Source organism: Haliotis rubra, unplaced genomic scaffold, assembly GCF_003918875.1.
Source record: "Haliotis rubra isolate DU_JTF1 unplaced genomic scaffold, ASM391887v1 Scf129, whole genome shotgun sequence".
In the NCBI taxonomy this organism is placed as follows: Eukaryota; Metazoa; Mollusca; class Gastropoda; order Lepetellida; family Haliotidae; genus Haliotis; species Haliotis rubra.
In genome coordinates, this window is record NW_025765214.1 from 1,410,674 (window position 1) to 1,424,449 (window position 13,776).

Consider the following 13,776-nt stretch of genomic DNA (forward strand, 5'->3'; position numbering starts at 1 on the left):
GGCACAAAGCCACATTGTATCATCTTACATAAACAGAAGATGATCACAAACCACATTAATTTATCAACCAATAAATGATCTATTTTCTAAAATAAATACTCCACGCCAGGGCTGTCATTTAGCTGGTGTTTCTTTTGGGCATTCCGCCAATAAGTTGCCACACTATCTCAACACATCTGAATTAATTATGCAAGTCGAGTATATCACAAACGTCTTACAAAATCTAGCAAGTTCCCCTATATTAAATGTCAGACAGCAAGTGATATATCAATTAACGAAGATGATAAGGACACTTGCTCGCTCACCCTTTAAACAAATCTGCAGTCTGTTACCTGTATTATCGCCCCTGTTGACGTCTGTACCGCCATAGTTCAGAGTAATATGTGTTGCGTGTCCATTTCTTTACGAGATCCCCAAACACTTGCTTGTCTGAAAATTAATTTATCAAATTTAATGTTTGTGGACTGAATTGTATCAGGTTTATGATCATACGAAGATAGAGGTTTAGGAGTGCGAGTTTTTACAAGCTTCCTCGTAAACAACTTTGATGTTGGTCTTCGTTTGTAATTTGGGAATGTAAATCACTGTTGGTCCATGATTAATGAACCAGATGACCCAAATCTCTCTCTCTCTCTTGTTGTTGTTGTTGTTTTTGTTCTTTTTCTTTTTGTTGTTTGTTTTTTGGAGGAGGGGGGTTCGACAGTTGTGCTGTGTTAAGAAGATATGTTTTATTCACTTCCATACTAGCCAGATGAGTGAGTGAGTATAGTTTTACGCCACTTGTAGCAATGTCCGAGCAATATCACAGCGGGGGACACCAGAAATGGGCTTCAAACATTGTACCCATATGGGCAATCGAACCCGGGTGTTTGGCGTGACGAGCGAACGCTTTAACTAGTAGGCCACAACTAGTCAGATGAGATTAACGCCCAATACTATCATATTACTATAGTTAGTCTCTCATGTTATGACAAATTAACTATAGAAGTAAATAGTACTGAAAATAATCGGGAGTTCTTAAGCTTCCTTTGAGTAGTATTCATACTACCATGCACAAGGAACTCCTTATGTAGTGGGCTCGGTGTGGAAGCCTAGTGGTTGAAGCGTTCGCTCGTCACGCCAAAGACCCGGGTTCGATTCCCCACAAGGGTACAATGTGTGAAGCCCATTTCTGATCTCCCCCGCCGTGATATTGCTGGAGTAATGCTAATATCGGCGTAAAACTAAACTCACTCACTCACTCCTTTTATGAAGTGCATATAATCGTATTTGATAATCAAATATTTTGTTCAAATTCACATGCATAAAAGAAATATTTAGTCCTGCACAGTCAACCAGATTTTGTTATATCTAGACATGTGCGAAAAAACGTGATCCATATTTAGAATTAGAAGAGAAATATAATTATTACAAATATTATATAGACATAAAATATACATATTAATTTGATGCACATTACATTAGTAAATACATATTCTGGGCATACTGTGTCAGCTTTGAATACATCATACCGCTGGTGAATGCTGAATACATTGACGTTTTCGAGTTCCACCCAAAAATTATTGGTCACCGAATACCTCTCGATTGTAAAAGAAATACGGTTATCTGTCAAAAGACAAAACGCAGCTTTATCGGGATAGACGGGTCGTCATTTCCACCTTAGAAAACGCAATCTAAGACCAGTATGCCAAGAAGGGGAAAAGTCAAAAACATGTTTAGGAAATCATATTCTCGGATTCTCAGAATATTAAAACCATTTTCCGACTTTTGAAAAGGTAAATTCTAATTCTTTTTGTTTCTTTGTCACGTTTCATGTTTTATGTTGTCCTTAATTAATTATGAAAATAAACTTGAAAATAATTGAGAAAAGCGGTTTTGAGACAGCCCGTTTACTGGTGACCCAGTGTCAGAGATCACGCGGTGAGGTCATCCGAGACCGTCAGTCGTCTACAAGAACAATAAGCATACAAAGTATGTCGACTGTTTATTACCACGACCGAAAACCACCATCGTGTGCGAGTTCAAACAAGAACATTGATATAGAACCGGTTGTAAAACTGCACCTTGACATCGGCCTGTGTGATAACATTTTATCCCACCTGCTTCTTGCAGCTGCAGAACATTCTATTAAATATGCAGATTTAACATACGCTTGAATTATTTTCGTAAACGGCAGGGGAGAGACTGTTTAGTTTAGATTCTTTGTGCATGCATGCGTTTTAATATCTTATCCCAACTATTATTGCAGAGTAATTCATGGTTCGTAATATTTCATCTTTCTTCATTCTTTCCTTGATTATTATGATCTCACATGCTCTTTTAGTCTCTCTTCTGTGGATATTGAATTTAAAACCGTAATTATAATTAAACAACGTATTTTATGTAATACAGAAGTAATGGTTGTCCTTTATAATTCACCGTCGTCGGTGCTTTGAAAACTGCTTTAGTAAATCAAACATTGATTGAGGCAAAATATTTTGGGTTTTAACATCAAACGTAAGATAAGTGTGTTATTCAAACAAAGACTCCCCCTGATACTGGAATCAAAGAACATGAGGATATTTCTACAGAGTAATTAGATGAGGGAAGTTTGTCGTCTGCTTCGAGAGTCGTCTGCTGGTGATGAGGTGCGTGCACCGCGCGTGTCACGCTGAAAAATGACAGACGTCATCTCTGTATCTCCATGCAGATCTTAACGTGTCCAATAAATCATCCCCTACGGGTTGAAGTTTACCTTGTATCAGCATGTACAGCCAGAGAGTTTAGAGACGCATTGTGCCTCAGTATTAATGGCATGGGAAATAGTAGGAAAGTTGTACACTTCACTTTCATAGATGCTTATCAATTGCATAACGAATGGGTTCCATTGCCGATATGATTTCGGGAGACACGCTTGCTTTCTAAAGGTAGGCAACACAAGAGGGAGGCGGGAGTTATTACAGAGTTTTAGGGAAGGATAATTGAACGCTTTTTGGAACAATGGTTCATTCATAATGAAGAAAGCGGTTACCCTATGCAGGATCCTAAAATGTCATTATTTAATTCTTGTTAAATGTAAATCTTAACCGTTGCTCATCTAGAAATGTCGTCTGACTAACGTGCAATCCCTGTTGTAGGTTATAACTGTAGATTAACTACAAATATTTCAATAACCGCATTTAATTCGTGTTAACTGTATGTCTAAACGGTAGACCAACTACAAATGACTGACCAAACGCATGTAATCCTTGGTAAATGTAGATCTTCATCTCCGATCATTAACAAACAGCAGTCCGGCTTTGGCTTCAGGAGACACACGGTAGCGATGGGAAGGATCGGGGTCTTTATCAAATCTTTTAAACGGTATGTAAATATATTTTATTAATCCCGTGGGTACTTTTGGCAATCAAAATTGGCATGAGCGAACACAATGACTACCGCATACGGTTTGTATTCGAACGATTGAGTAGCAAGACAAAACTACACTCAGCGGTGATTGTATTTCGACATACCCAACCATTCGCAGAGAGCGCAAGCTGACGCTTTAGATGACATACTCCTGATGCCGTCATAATATTATGTTCACTCGGCCAGTTACGAGTCACCCTGTGTTTTCCATTCCAGGGCGAAATAGATCCCCAGATAAGTTGTCTATCGCCGCAATATTCCTGCAGTGTGACGGCTGTCTGTACATAATCGACTCTGGAGCTGAAAATTTAGTGATGAACATCACGAGTATTTGGTTGGTTGGTTGGTCGTTGTTTAACGCTGCACTCAGCAATATTCCAGCTGTATGGCGGCGGTCTGTAAATAATCGATTCTGGACCAGACAATCCAGTGATCAACATCATGAGCAGCGATCTACACAATTGGGATACGATGACATTTGTCAACCAAGTCAGCGAGTCTGACCACCCGATCCCGTTAGTCGCCTCTTATGACAAGCATGGGTTGCTGAAGACCAGTTCTATACCGGATCTTCAAGGGCCCATGAACATTTGGAACAGAGAGGGCAAAAGCTTGTCCAGCTTCGTATCAGACCTTGCTGGTTGTGTCACCGTTCCCTTAAGGTGTGATCGACACTCATGCTATCGATCATTATCCTATGGGGGTCAAGATCTACTGTGTGATATAGCTGGAATATAATACTATGGTCTTACGCATTCAGCCAGTCTATGGGTTGGTCAAGTTCTCACGGACACTACATGACGACGGAAGGGGCATTGACAAATCCATCGTCTCACACATCCCCCGCAAATATTTCACCCAGCCTGTCATTAGGCGACCAGTTCCTACATCACAGTAGAACAGTCAGAGACAGGACGTGGAAGTCCGAGCCACATCCGTAAACAGGGATGACAACAACAGCAGCCCGTGATCCCGCCTCGGATTATATTGTATCTACGTCAGTTACGCACTTCGGCTGGTGGGCTGTAAACTACACTTGACAAGTTTTCGTAGAATGATACTGCTCAAAATGTCATGTACATTTTGGCCTTTTTTCTTTTTTTGTGTGGCGGAGATGTGTGTGCGCGCGTGTGCGTGTGTTGTGTATTTATTTTTTTTGGCTTTGTTATATTTTGGCAATTCTTTAAGACATTTTATTTTTCGCGTTACGGGGTCTCCCATTTTATGCAGAGTTTCGATTATTTCATTAGTGAGTTTAGTTTTACGCCGCACTCTAGCTATATGGCGGGATTATTTCGTTAGCCGTTATTAAATGTTTAATGTCAGTGAGTACTCTACTCCTATTGCAGCATTATGGGAACACATGGGAACACCCAAAAATGGACTTCATTCCCTTCTCGGTAAGAGCGACCGCACGGCGACACCGCATGCGCAACCTTGAACAACTCACGAGATACACAAGCGGCATATACACAAGCAGCCACTTTGACACGTCGTCTATCATCACAATGCACCCCTATGCACCTTTAAGATGATATGCATCTTATAGCTATATTTGCTTTCTTATTACCGATTTTATTTTTAAAACCCTCATCGTAAATCTAAAACACGTGAATTGAGATGTCACGTGTTAACATATTCACATGACGTTCCACGTAATTGCTGAAACTCAAGTAAACGGTAATCTTTAGATTCCTGACACCTGCAGAAAACGCTCCACATTACACACTGGCCATATACTTAAAATATGAGGTTTATGTATCATAACACGAGACTTTTATCCAAATATATTCGCTTGAATCACCTTGAATGGTCACAATTTATGTATATATATGTACGATGGATTCGTAAGATAAGCGGGAAAGTCGACCAGATAATACCCCGCTGAATAAAATGATTTATTCACTGTGTTGCATAGACCATAAAATTACAATAGATTTGTTTGCTTGGAATCTAATTCGTAAGCTTTGCGTATCTTTTCCCGTTCAGTTAAACCCAGCAGGGCAATGAATTGTCATCCGGGCGCTATTGTCTGTCACCAAATACGTCCAAACTTAGCCTGCTATAAAGGGAGGCGGTGATCGCTTGGTTCGTTACATTTAGCTTGCAGACTTTGGCTTTTCTGGAAGGCAGCACTGAACCAGTTAAACTTATACACAGGGTAACGTAATTCACATCGTTGAACTGAAATACCACTTTTCTGAAATTGCAAATTATCATGCTTTGTTTTCACAACAGACACTTAAAATAAAACGATAACTGTGTACTTTTTAATCACGTTATTACCAAATTTTACTTTAAATACAACGCGGTTTCAATATTGTCATGGGACGTATTAATCAAAATACTCCTTCAGGGATATTCTTTCGTGCGATTTCAAGACATGTTTCACATAAAACACAACATAATTTATAGAAAAACGGAAAGCGTTGCGTTCGTATATGGTTGTTAAATTCTATATTTAAATTACAAATAAATTACACTATTAAAACATTCATTGCAATTTCAGTCATACTTTTGTTATAAAACAGAGACATTAATTTTAGTTCATAAAATGCATACAGATGCCATTAAAAGAAAACGATGAAACATACATACTTTGATAAAGGTTTATTAGAAGGTGCAAAAATATATATGCATATATGAGATAAATATGTGGACGGAATGCTGAAATGGTAAGAATATGTGAAGAAGTTGCAAGAGTAAATATGATCTACCACGTCTTACATAATGTCGGTGCTACATTAGAATCTGCTTGTTTCAGGAGTTGATAATAACTCAGTTTTGAAATCTCTTCTTTGATAGGAAATCAACCTATGTTAAGAAGGTGTTTTATGGGAGCACATGTCTCCAAGAACTTCCAGTGGAACATTTGAACTTCTGTATTCGAAAAAGGTAATGATTACTCACCACATACGATTGTGTTCAGTGGAACATTTGAAATTCTGTTCGGCAAAAGTCCAGATTAATTGCAATATACGAATGTGTTTGGTGGCATTTGAAATTTTATATTCCGAATTGGGTAAGAATAATCTCACCATATGAATGTGTTGAGATTATCTTAGAACTCACATGCAATGGGTATGTAAAATGTAATATAAACGTCAATGTATAGAAATTGAAAATATGCACATCTCTTCAGTATAATGGGTAGATTTCCATTGAGACTTTACAGTGACTGAACATTCCACTTCCCGGGCTGTGCGGGTATTTCCGCTTCGTCCCGCTACACACGGTGTGTCAAACACCTGTACTGTCCATCTGTGTAGCTATAAACTCATCAGATCATACACTAATACCGGACTGTCCACTGTGTCCACTGACGTGGCAACATACGTGTTAGTACAGAACAATAACATCAGCTGCTTTCAGGAGCGTAGCATGCCAATTTTTTTTCGTTTTTCGTGTAAGCCCGGTAGGTTGCAACGCTTTATATGTAGATAGTTTTAGGGCCTGCACAACTTTCATAGCAAAAATCATGTGTAAGCCCGGGCTTTTTTTCATAATGGTAGCTACACCCTAGCTTTAAAGCCTCGTTGAAAAATACAGGTATGGAAAAATACAGAGAACCAGTTATCTCAATATATGTGAAGATATTCCTTGACATTGGAATATACTGGTTTAGTTATTTGAAAACAAAATAATTGACAAAAGTTGTTAGCTGCGAAAAGGTATAAACACTAAATGCATCTGAATGGAACCTTTACTGCTGTTTTCGATATTTGAAAACAAAATAGAAATATGACAAAAAGTCTTAATAACAAAAAATGTGTAAATATAAAGTGCATAGATCTCAACAAAATTCGTATTACTAGTTCAGTTATTTGAAAAGAAAATAGTTGACAAAAGGGGAATTAGGTCGAATAACAAAAAGTCCACAGGTGTTAAACAGGACATCAGTAAGTTGATAAAATCTGTATGTGTGGTATGTTGATACGATCGGAGTTGACCTAAACCCAAGTCACACTGTATCCTTAAACACAGTACCAAAAACATACTTATTCTAATTCTAATCAGATCCTATTGGACAAAAAAACGGATTTACTCTTCAAACAAAAATATTTCTGTAAGAACCCATAACCGGACTATGCATTAGATGTGTACACACAGAGACCAGTCAAGCAGTTCGCACACACATACTGATGTCAGTTATTAACATACTGGAGTATGCTGACCCCATTCCCAAGACCCCATTACAGTAGAAGATGTCCTCTGTGCGTGGTTGCATAGTGAGTCTCCCCCTCTTGTCCAGCCTGCTGAGGGGGGATGGAGGGAAGGGGGAATACAATGGGGCCCTGATGGGATGGGGACAACAGTACAGTGAGCACTGCCTGGCACCACACACCTGCGAACACCTGAGGGGGACACTTATAGTTGCACATGATAAGAATAAAATCCAGATTGATAAGTAGTTGCAGATCTTCATGTTTGTCAACAGGTGTCCACAAGATCTTGAATACTGGATTGAACACTTTTCAATTAAGATTATTGGGTATATCTTAGTAGGTAACAGTGCACATGCTCATAATTTGATCCAAATTTAAATAAATCTTACTGAAATCATTTTGAAATCTTAACCCAAAATCAACATAATGAAGTTGAACATAACAATGGAAAGCTTTGTCAGAGGCCATAAACCAATATATGGTCTCTGGACTTCTTAAAGAACAAGAGTGTTGGGTGACATTTCCAGATTTAATGCATCAGTGACAAAAATTGTCCTATGCAATTCCCTACTCTGATTTGTACCCATATGCTCCCATGCTTTTTCAGGTGAACAATTGACTTGCCTTCTCATGTGTTTGTGTCAGGTGCCACAGGTGAGGCAATATGCACTCACATTTTGCAAACACCAAGTACTAAATGAGAGTCATTCACAAACACATGTTCATGTCAAAGTCAGAATCGTACAATTGATTCAGTTTTTATCACAGATTTCTGAACTTGGAAATAATAAAATCAAAGAGAATTGAGTAAAATACATCAAGTTTTGATGTCACGGAGTTGAAGTTGTAATTTGTCATGGATCACCTCTGATCACACCCTGGGTTACGGTTGGTAACATAACAGATCAACTAGAGCATGCCTGTTAAAATTCATCTATAAAAATAAATGCCCAAAAACATTTTGGAAATGACCTGCACATACAAAGCAAGCACTAAAGGTGTGTGTGACAACCTGTGACTATACTGGGGATCACACAATCACACGAAGGAAAGTGTCATATTTTCACATGAAATCACATCAGCAGAAAATCAGATCATCTGGATCCAGATAATGTTTCTTTAAAGCGCTATCTGGCTTTAAAGTGTATTGTTACACACACATAGAGTACACTCTTTAGAGCTTCCATTGAATACTTGACAGCAATTTGTCCACAACACATGGACTAATCATTGGAGCACCCTCAACAGGTGCGGGTTGTGTTTCAATACCAGGGAGGGGTATCAACACCCCTCAAACAATCTAGGCTTGGGGTACAATTATTGTCTAACATTTTGCACAAGAGGAATTTTCAAGAATGGACACCAAATGAATGCATGATCTATTTTTAGCTAAATGTTTTCATGCAGGATGTGTCTTCTTTCATCAAAGGATAATGAACATTTTTCACATAAAGAGAAATGTTGATGTTGTTGAATGAGTTCACGAGCTTTGCAATTTAGGGATATTAGATCAATGTAGCCAATCTCATTAAAATCCGATCTGCTGCTTCTATATCTCCCAGCCCTGTGGGTATCCTATCTGCACAAAAGATCTGTGTTAATGACATTAACGGTGAAGCCAGAATGTCCTACATATAAATTACAAATGTTATGATTTAGAGTTTTGTTCTGTGTTGAATACAATAATGAAGTGGTGATCAATATTCCATGTCATATTATACTGTTTAAAAGAAGTTCAGCAACACCTGATTCTTTCCTATTGCTGAAGTTAAGCTATTGCACGTTAGCAGGACAGATTGACAAGCCTCATGACAGAATAGTGTGTTTTCAACTGTTATTAAGTATTACTTCTTTAAGTGGCACTTTAGAAGTTGGTATGATGAAGAGGAGCAAGTTATTTGGACTGAAAAATTCTTTGGTGCAATGGATGCGACATTTTGGTGAAGATGCTACACCATTTTCACTTGCTTGATAACTGCATTAGCATCTCCACTGAAACATCACATCCATTACATAAAAGCAAATGTCTGTGGTTTTCACAAGTAAAGCATTCTATCTTGCTCAAAGAAAAAACAGCAATCAGTTCAACTTTCTGAATGATTAAATATGATAGATACATAAGTCATATATCAGTTAGAATAAGTATACAAAATAAAAAAATTGTAATAAATAGTAGCAGCCAGCTGCTCAACAATACATAAATATACAAAATATATAGAAGGTGAGGTGAGGTGAAATTGGGTTTAACGTCGTGCTTGAGAATATTTCGCTCATATGACGACGTGCATGCGGGTGTATGTGTGGTTGCTTGTACTAGCCCAGACTTAAGCTGGTTTTATAGTGCTAGCTGAGATACCATGCCACAGTGAAGCATGAATATCCCACTCAGACACATTATACTGACTCCGAGCCGACCAGTCCTTGTTGTACCCATTAAGGCCGAGCACCAGGCAGGGACCAACAAGTACCATATTTTAACGTCTTTTGGTATGACTCGGTCGGGGGCGGACGCTCTAACCACTACACCACGGAGGCGGTCAAAATATATAGAAGACAATCTGACAAAATACAAAGAAATGAAAGTATACTATATGGTGGAGGGTCCTCTCAGTACTGTACGGTGGAGGTCACAGACCCTCACACTTAAAATATATGTATTTCTACATGATGAGCACAGACATCCAAACAATACTGTTCACACTGTAAGACACACAGATTGACAATGTGTCCACACTAAACAGGTTCTACTGTTCACAATGTAAGACACACAGATTGACAATGTGTCCACACTAAACAGGTTTTACTGTTCACAATGTAAGACACACAGATTGACAATGTGTCCACACTAAACAGGTTCTACTGTTCACAATGCAAGACACACAGATTGACAATGTGTCCACACTAAACAGGTTCTACTGTTCACAATGTAAGACACACAGATTGACAATGTGTCCACACTAAACAGGTTCTACTGTACACAATGTAAGACACACAAATTGACAATGTGTCCATACTAAACAGGCTCTAGTGTTCACAATGTAAGACACACAGATTGACAATGTGTCCACACTAAACAGGTTCTACTGTTCACAATGTAAGACACACAGATTGACAATGTGTCCATACTAAACAGGTTCTACTGTTCACAATGTACGACACACAGATTGACAATGTGTCCACACTAAACAGGTTCTACTGTTCACAATGTAAGACACACAGATTGACAATGTGTCCACACTAAACAGGTTCTACTGTTCACAATGTACGACACACAGATTGACAATGTGTCCATACTAAACAGGTTCTACTGTTCACAATGTACGACACACAGATTGACAATGTGTCACACTAAACAGGTTCTACTGTTCACAATGTAAGACACACAGATTGACAATGTGTCCATACTAAACAGGTTCTACTGTTCACAATATAAGACACACAGATTGACAATGTGTCCACACTAAACAGGTTCTACTGTTCACAATGTAAGACACACAGATTGACAATGTGTCCACACTAAACAGGTTCTACTGTTCACAATGTAAGACACACAGATTGACAATGTGTCCATACTAAACAGGTTCTACTGTTCAGCCAAATATTAGTGCCTCACTAATTTACATATTATTTCATGCGAGATTGAAGTAGAAGTGTTCCATGTCCAATTTTCTAGTCTGGACAATTTTTCATAACATGTTTATTATTCTTTTTAAGGTATGAAAAAGCAGTTATGATTCCAGTGGAGAATACCTCGACCTTGTTCCATAAAGCGATGCCACATACTGTAACAATATACTTCTTAAAGATACTTTTTACAACAAAATTACACCGGAGAGTTTGTGGAATAGGTCCTAGCATTGAATATGAAAAGTAACCATGGAAACAGGAAACAAAAGAGTTATACCTCTGACCTTTTCGATTTGATAAAAAAAAAACGATATCTATCATGTCCTTGTTTAAGTTTCCAGCTACACATACAGGCACATATGTAAACTATATCACGTCCCAACACAGCATCATATCAAATGAGTGAGTGAGTGAGTTTAATTTTACGCCGCACTCAGCAATATTCCAGCTATATGGCGGCAGTCTGTAAATAATCAAGTCTGGACCAGACAATCCAGTGATCAATAGCATGAGAATCGATCTGCTCAACTGGGAACCGATGACATGTGTCAACCAAGTCAGCGAGCCTGACCACCTGATCCCGTTAGTCGCCTTTTGTGGCAAGCATGGGTTGCTGAAGACCTATTCTACCCCGGATCCTCTTACGACAAGCATAGTCACCTTTTGTAGCAAGCATGGGTTGCTGAAGACCTATTCTACCCCGGATCTTCAAAATGAATACCAACTCGAAACTCATCTGATTTATCAAGGACCTCCATTGTCAACATGGTCCAGGTATTTCACTTCCCTGATCATCAGTATGTAACAATTTAAATATGATACAGCATATGTCCCAAAATAGTTGCTCTGGAATTACACAAGGACTTGTTTAAGCTGACTGCTTATCACAGAAAGTGTAATATTTGACATCGTTATTTCCAAGAACTTGCTATAGCTTACTGATTGCTGCTCATATATGTAAATATTTCAAAATAAATGCAAAATGTTTTGATCATTATCTACAAAAATACTTTTGATTTCCCTCAAACTTTCATATTCAATAAATAAATTCATACATATCACATTGCACACAGTTCCAATTAACACAGCTCTTCATCTAGAGCCAAACTAACCGTTATCTAGTACATTTTCACGACTACATCCTCTACGTCATCTGTGACACAACACAATCTTCGGCAGACACAACACTCCCTGTGATACAGGTGTTTGCTTTCCTGTCTCCTTTTTATATCTTTTATTCTTTTACACAAAAATCTGCATAATTCCAGGTATATGTCCACAGTCTGTAAATAATCAAGTCTAGACAAGACATTCCACTGAGCATCAAACTGCACCTGTACATGTCATCTTCCTTATCAGTCAGGATACTATAGGCCATAACTTGTGTACAAAGCTTGTTTCATTAACAAATTTTGATTCAGTTACATATTTTGTCATCTTGTGCATAACCTAATACTGTAAAATAAATTATTATCTTTATGTTAGGTCATGCCTCACTGAACTATTTGTTCCACAGACAAGTCATACCATTATTTGAATCAAATTCATAATGAAAATACTTATGGACAATATGCACTGTTTCAATAACAAATTATACATCCACTCAGTATATTTAGGGCACAAAATTTGAACCAAAGCTGACAAATGTCTTTTAACCTCCTACCTTAAAACACTGAACAAGACATTGTAGTCCAAAAAACACATAAAGACATTGGTATAGCCTTAACATGATAACGCTGACCTTAAAGCCAAGGCAGTAATAAAGATTACCTTCTGTGTTTGAATCATAGCATCATAAAGTAATTAATATGTCTAGATTATTAACTGTTTTTCTTTTGTTGTTTCTCTTTGTGTAACAGATATTTACATATATTTATCATGTGTGATGACCATATGTTTACCTACCCCAAGAAGAACTGTCAACACTCTGTGGAAGGTAGTACCAAATAACAGTTTCTGTCTGACCTTGAATTGTTACAACATTAAAAGTGTTCTGTTTGTATAAGGTGGGATGCCGGATCTTGCAAGAAGTTTCGGGCAAATCCCAACAATCCATCAGTTGTGTAGGTGAAGTGTGTGTGGGTGCTGACCACATCGTCGGCGGCATCGACAGGAGGGTAGAAGGCTGCATGATGGTGGTCGCGGGGGAGGACCAAACAGACGCGTGGGTAGTGAAACAGACGAGGCACATCTGACTCCACTGAAAACATACATCATGCAAATCTGAGAAATGACAATGACTAATGAGAGAAAGTTAAAGGTGGACTCTTTTGCTTAAAACAGCAAGGGGCTGCCAATTTCACAGATTTTGAAAGAGAGAAAGAGAGTATTTAATGCTTGGAAATGTCATCTGGAAGCCAGGGAGTTAGCTGTTGAGATTTTCAAAAGTGCAACATTGTGGGCATTGTACAATACCAAGATTATCGGTACTTTCCCAAGTCCTGTCTCTGTCATGTCACCTGTGAAGATCCGGGTTAGAATTGATCTTCAGTAACCCATGCTTGTCATGGTCAGACTAGCTGACTTGGTTGACACATTTCATTGTATCCCAATTGCATAGATCGATGCTTATACTGTTGATCACTGGACTGTCTGG

At 38.4% G+C, this 13,776-nt stretch overlaps 1 protein-coding gene across 2 annotated transcripts in view; it reads right to left on the bottom strand.

The window, feature by feature from the left end:
* Positions 1-318: 318 nt before the first annotated feature.
* Positions 319-13,776, bottom strand: part of LOC124266922 — a 29,129-nt gene continuing 15,671 nt past the window's right edge. The window contains exons 5-6 of one of the 2 annotated variants that reach the window (XR_006895897.1): positions 13,086-13,380; positions 319-429 (exon numbers count right to left, since the gene is read on the bottom strand). Coding sequence is in view for 1 of the 2 variants with exons in the window: in XM_046701767.1 (XP_046557723.1) it covers positions 13,163-13,380 (218 nt within the window). In the remaining variant the exon portion in view is untranslated. Of the gene's footprint in view, positions 430-11,832; positions 13,381-13,776 lie in introns of those variants that run through there. The other variant, XM_046701767.1, reaches the window with a different exon arrangement.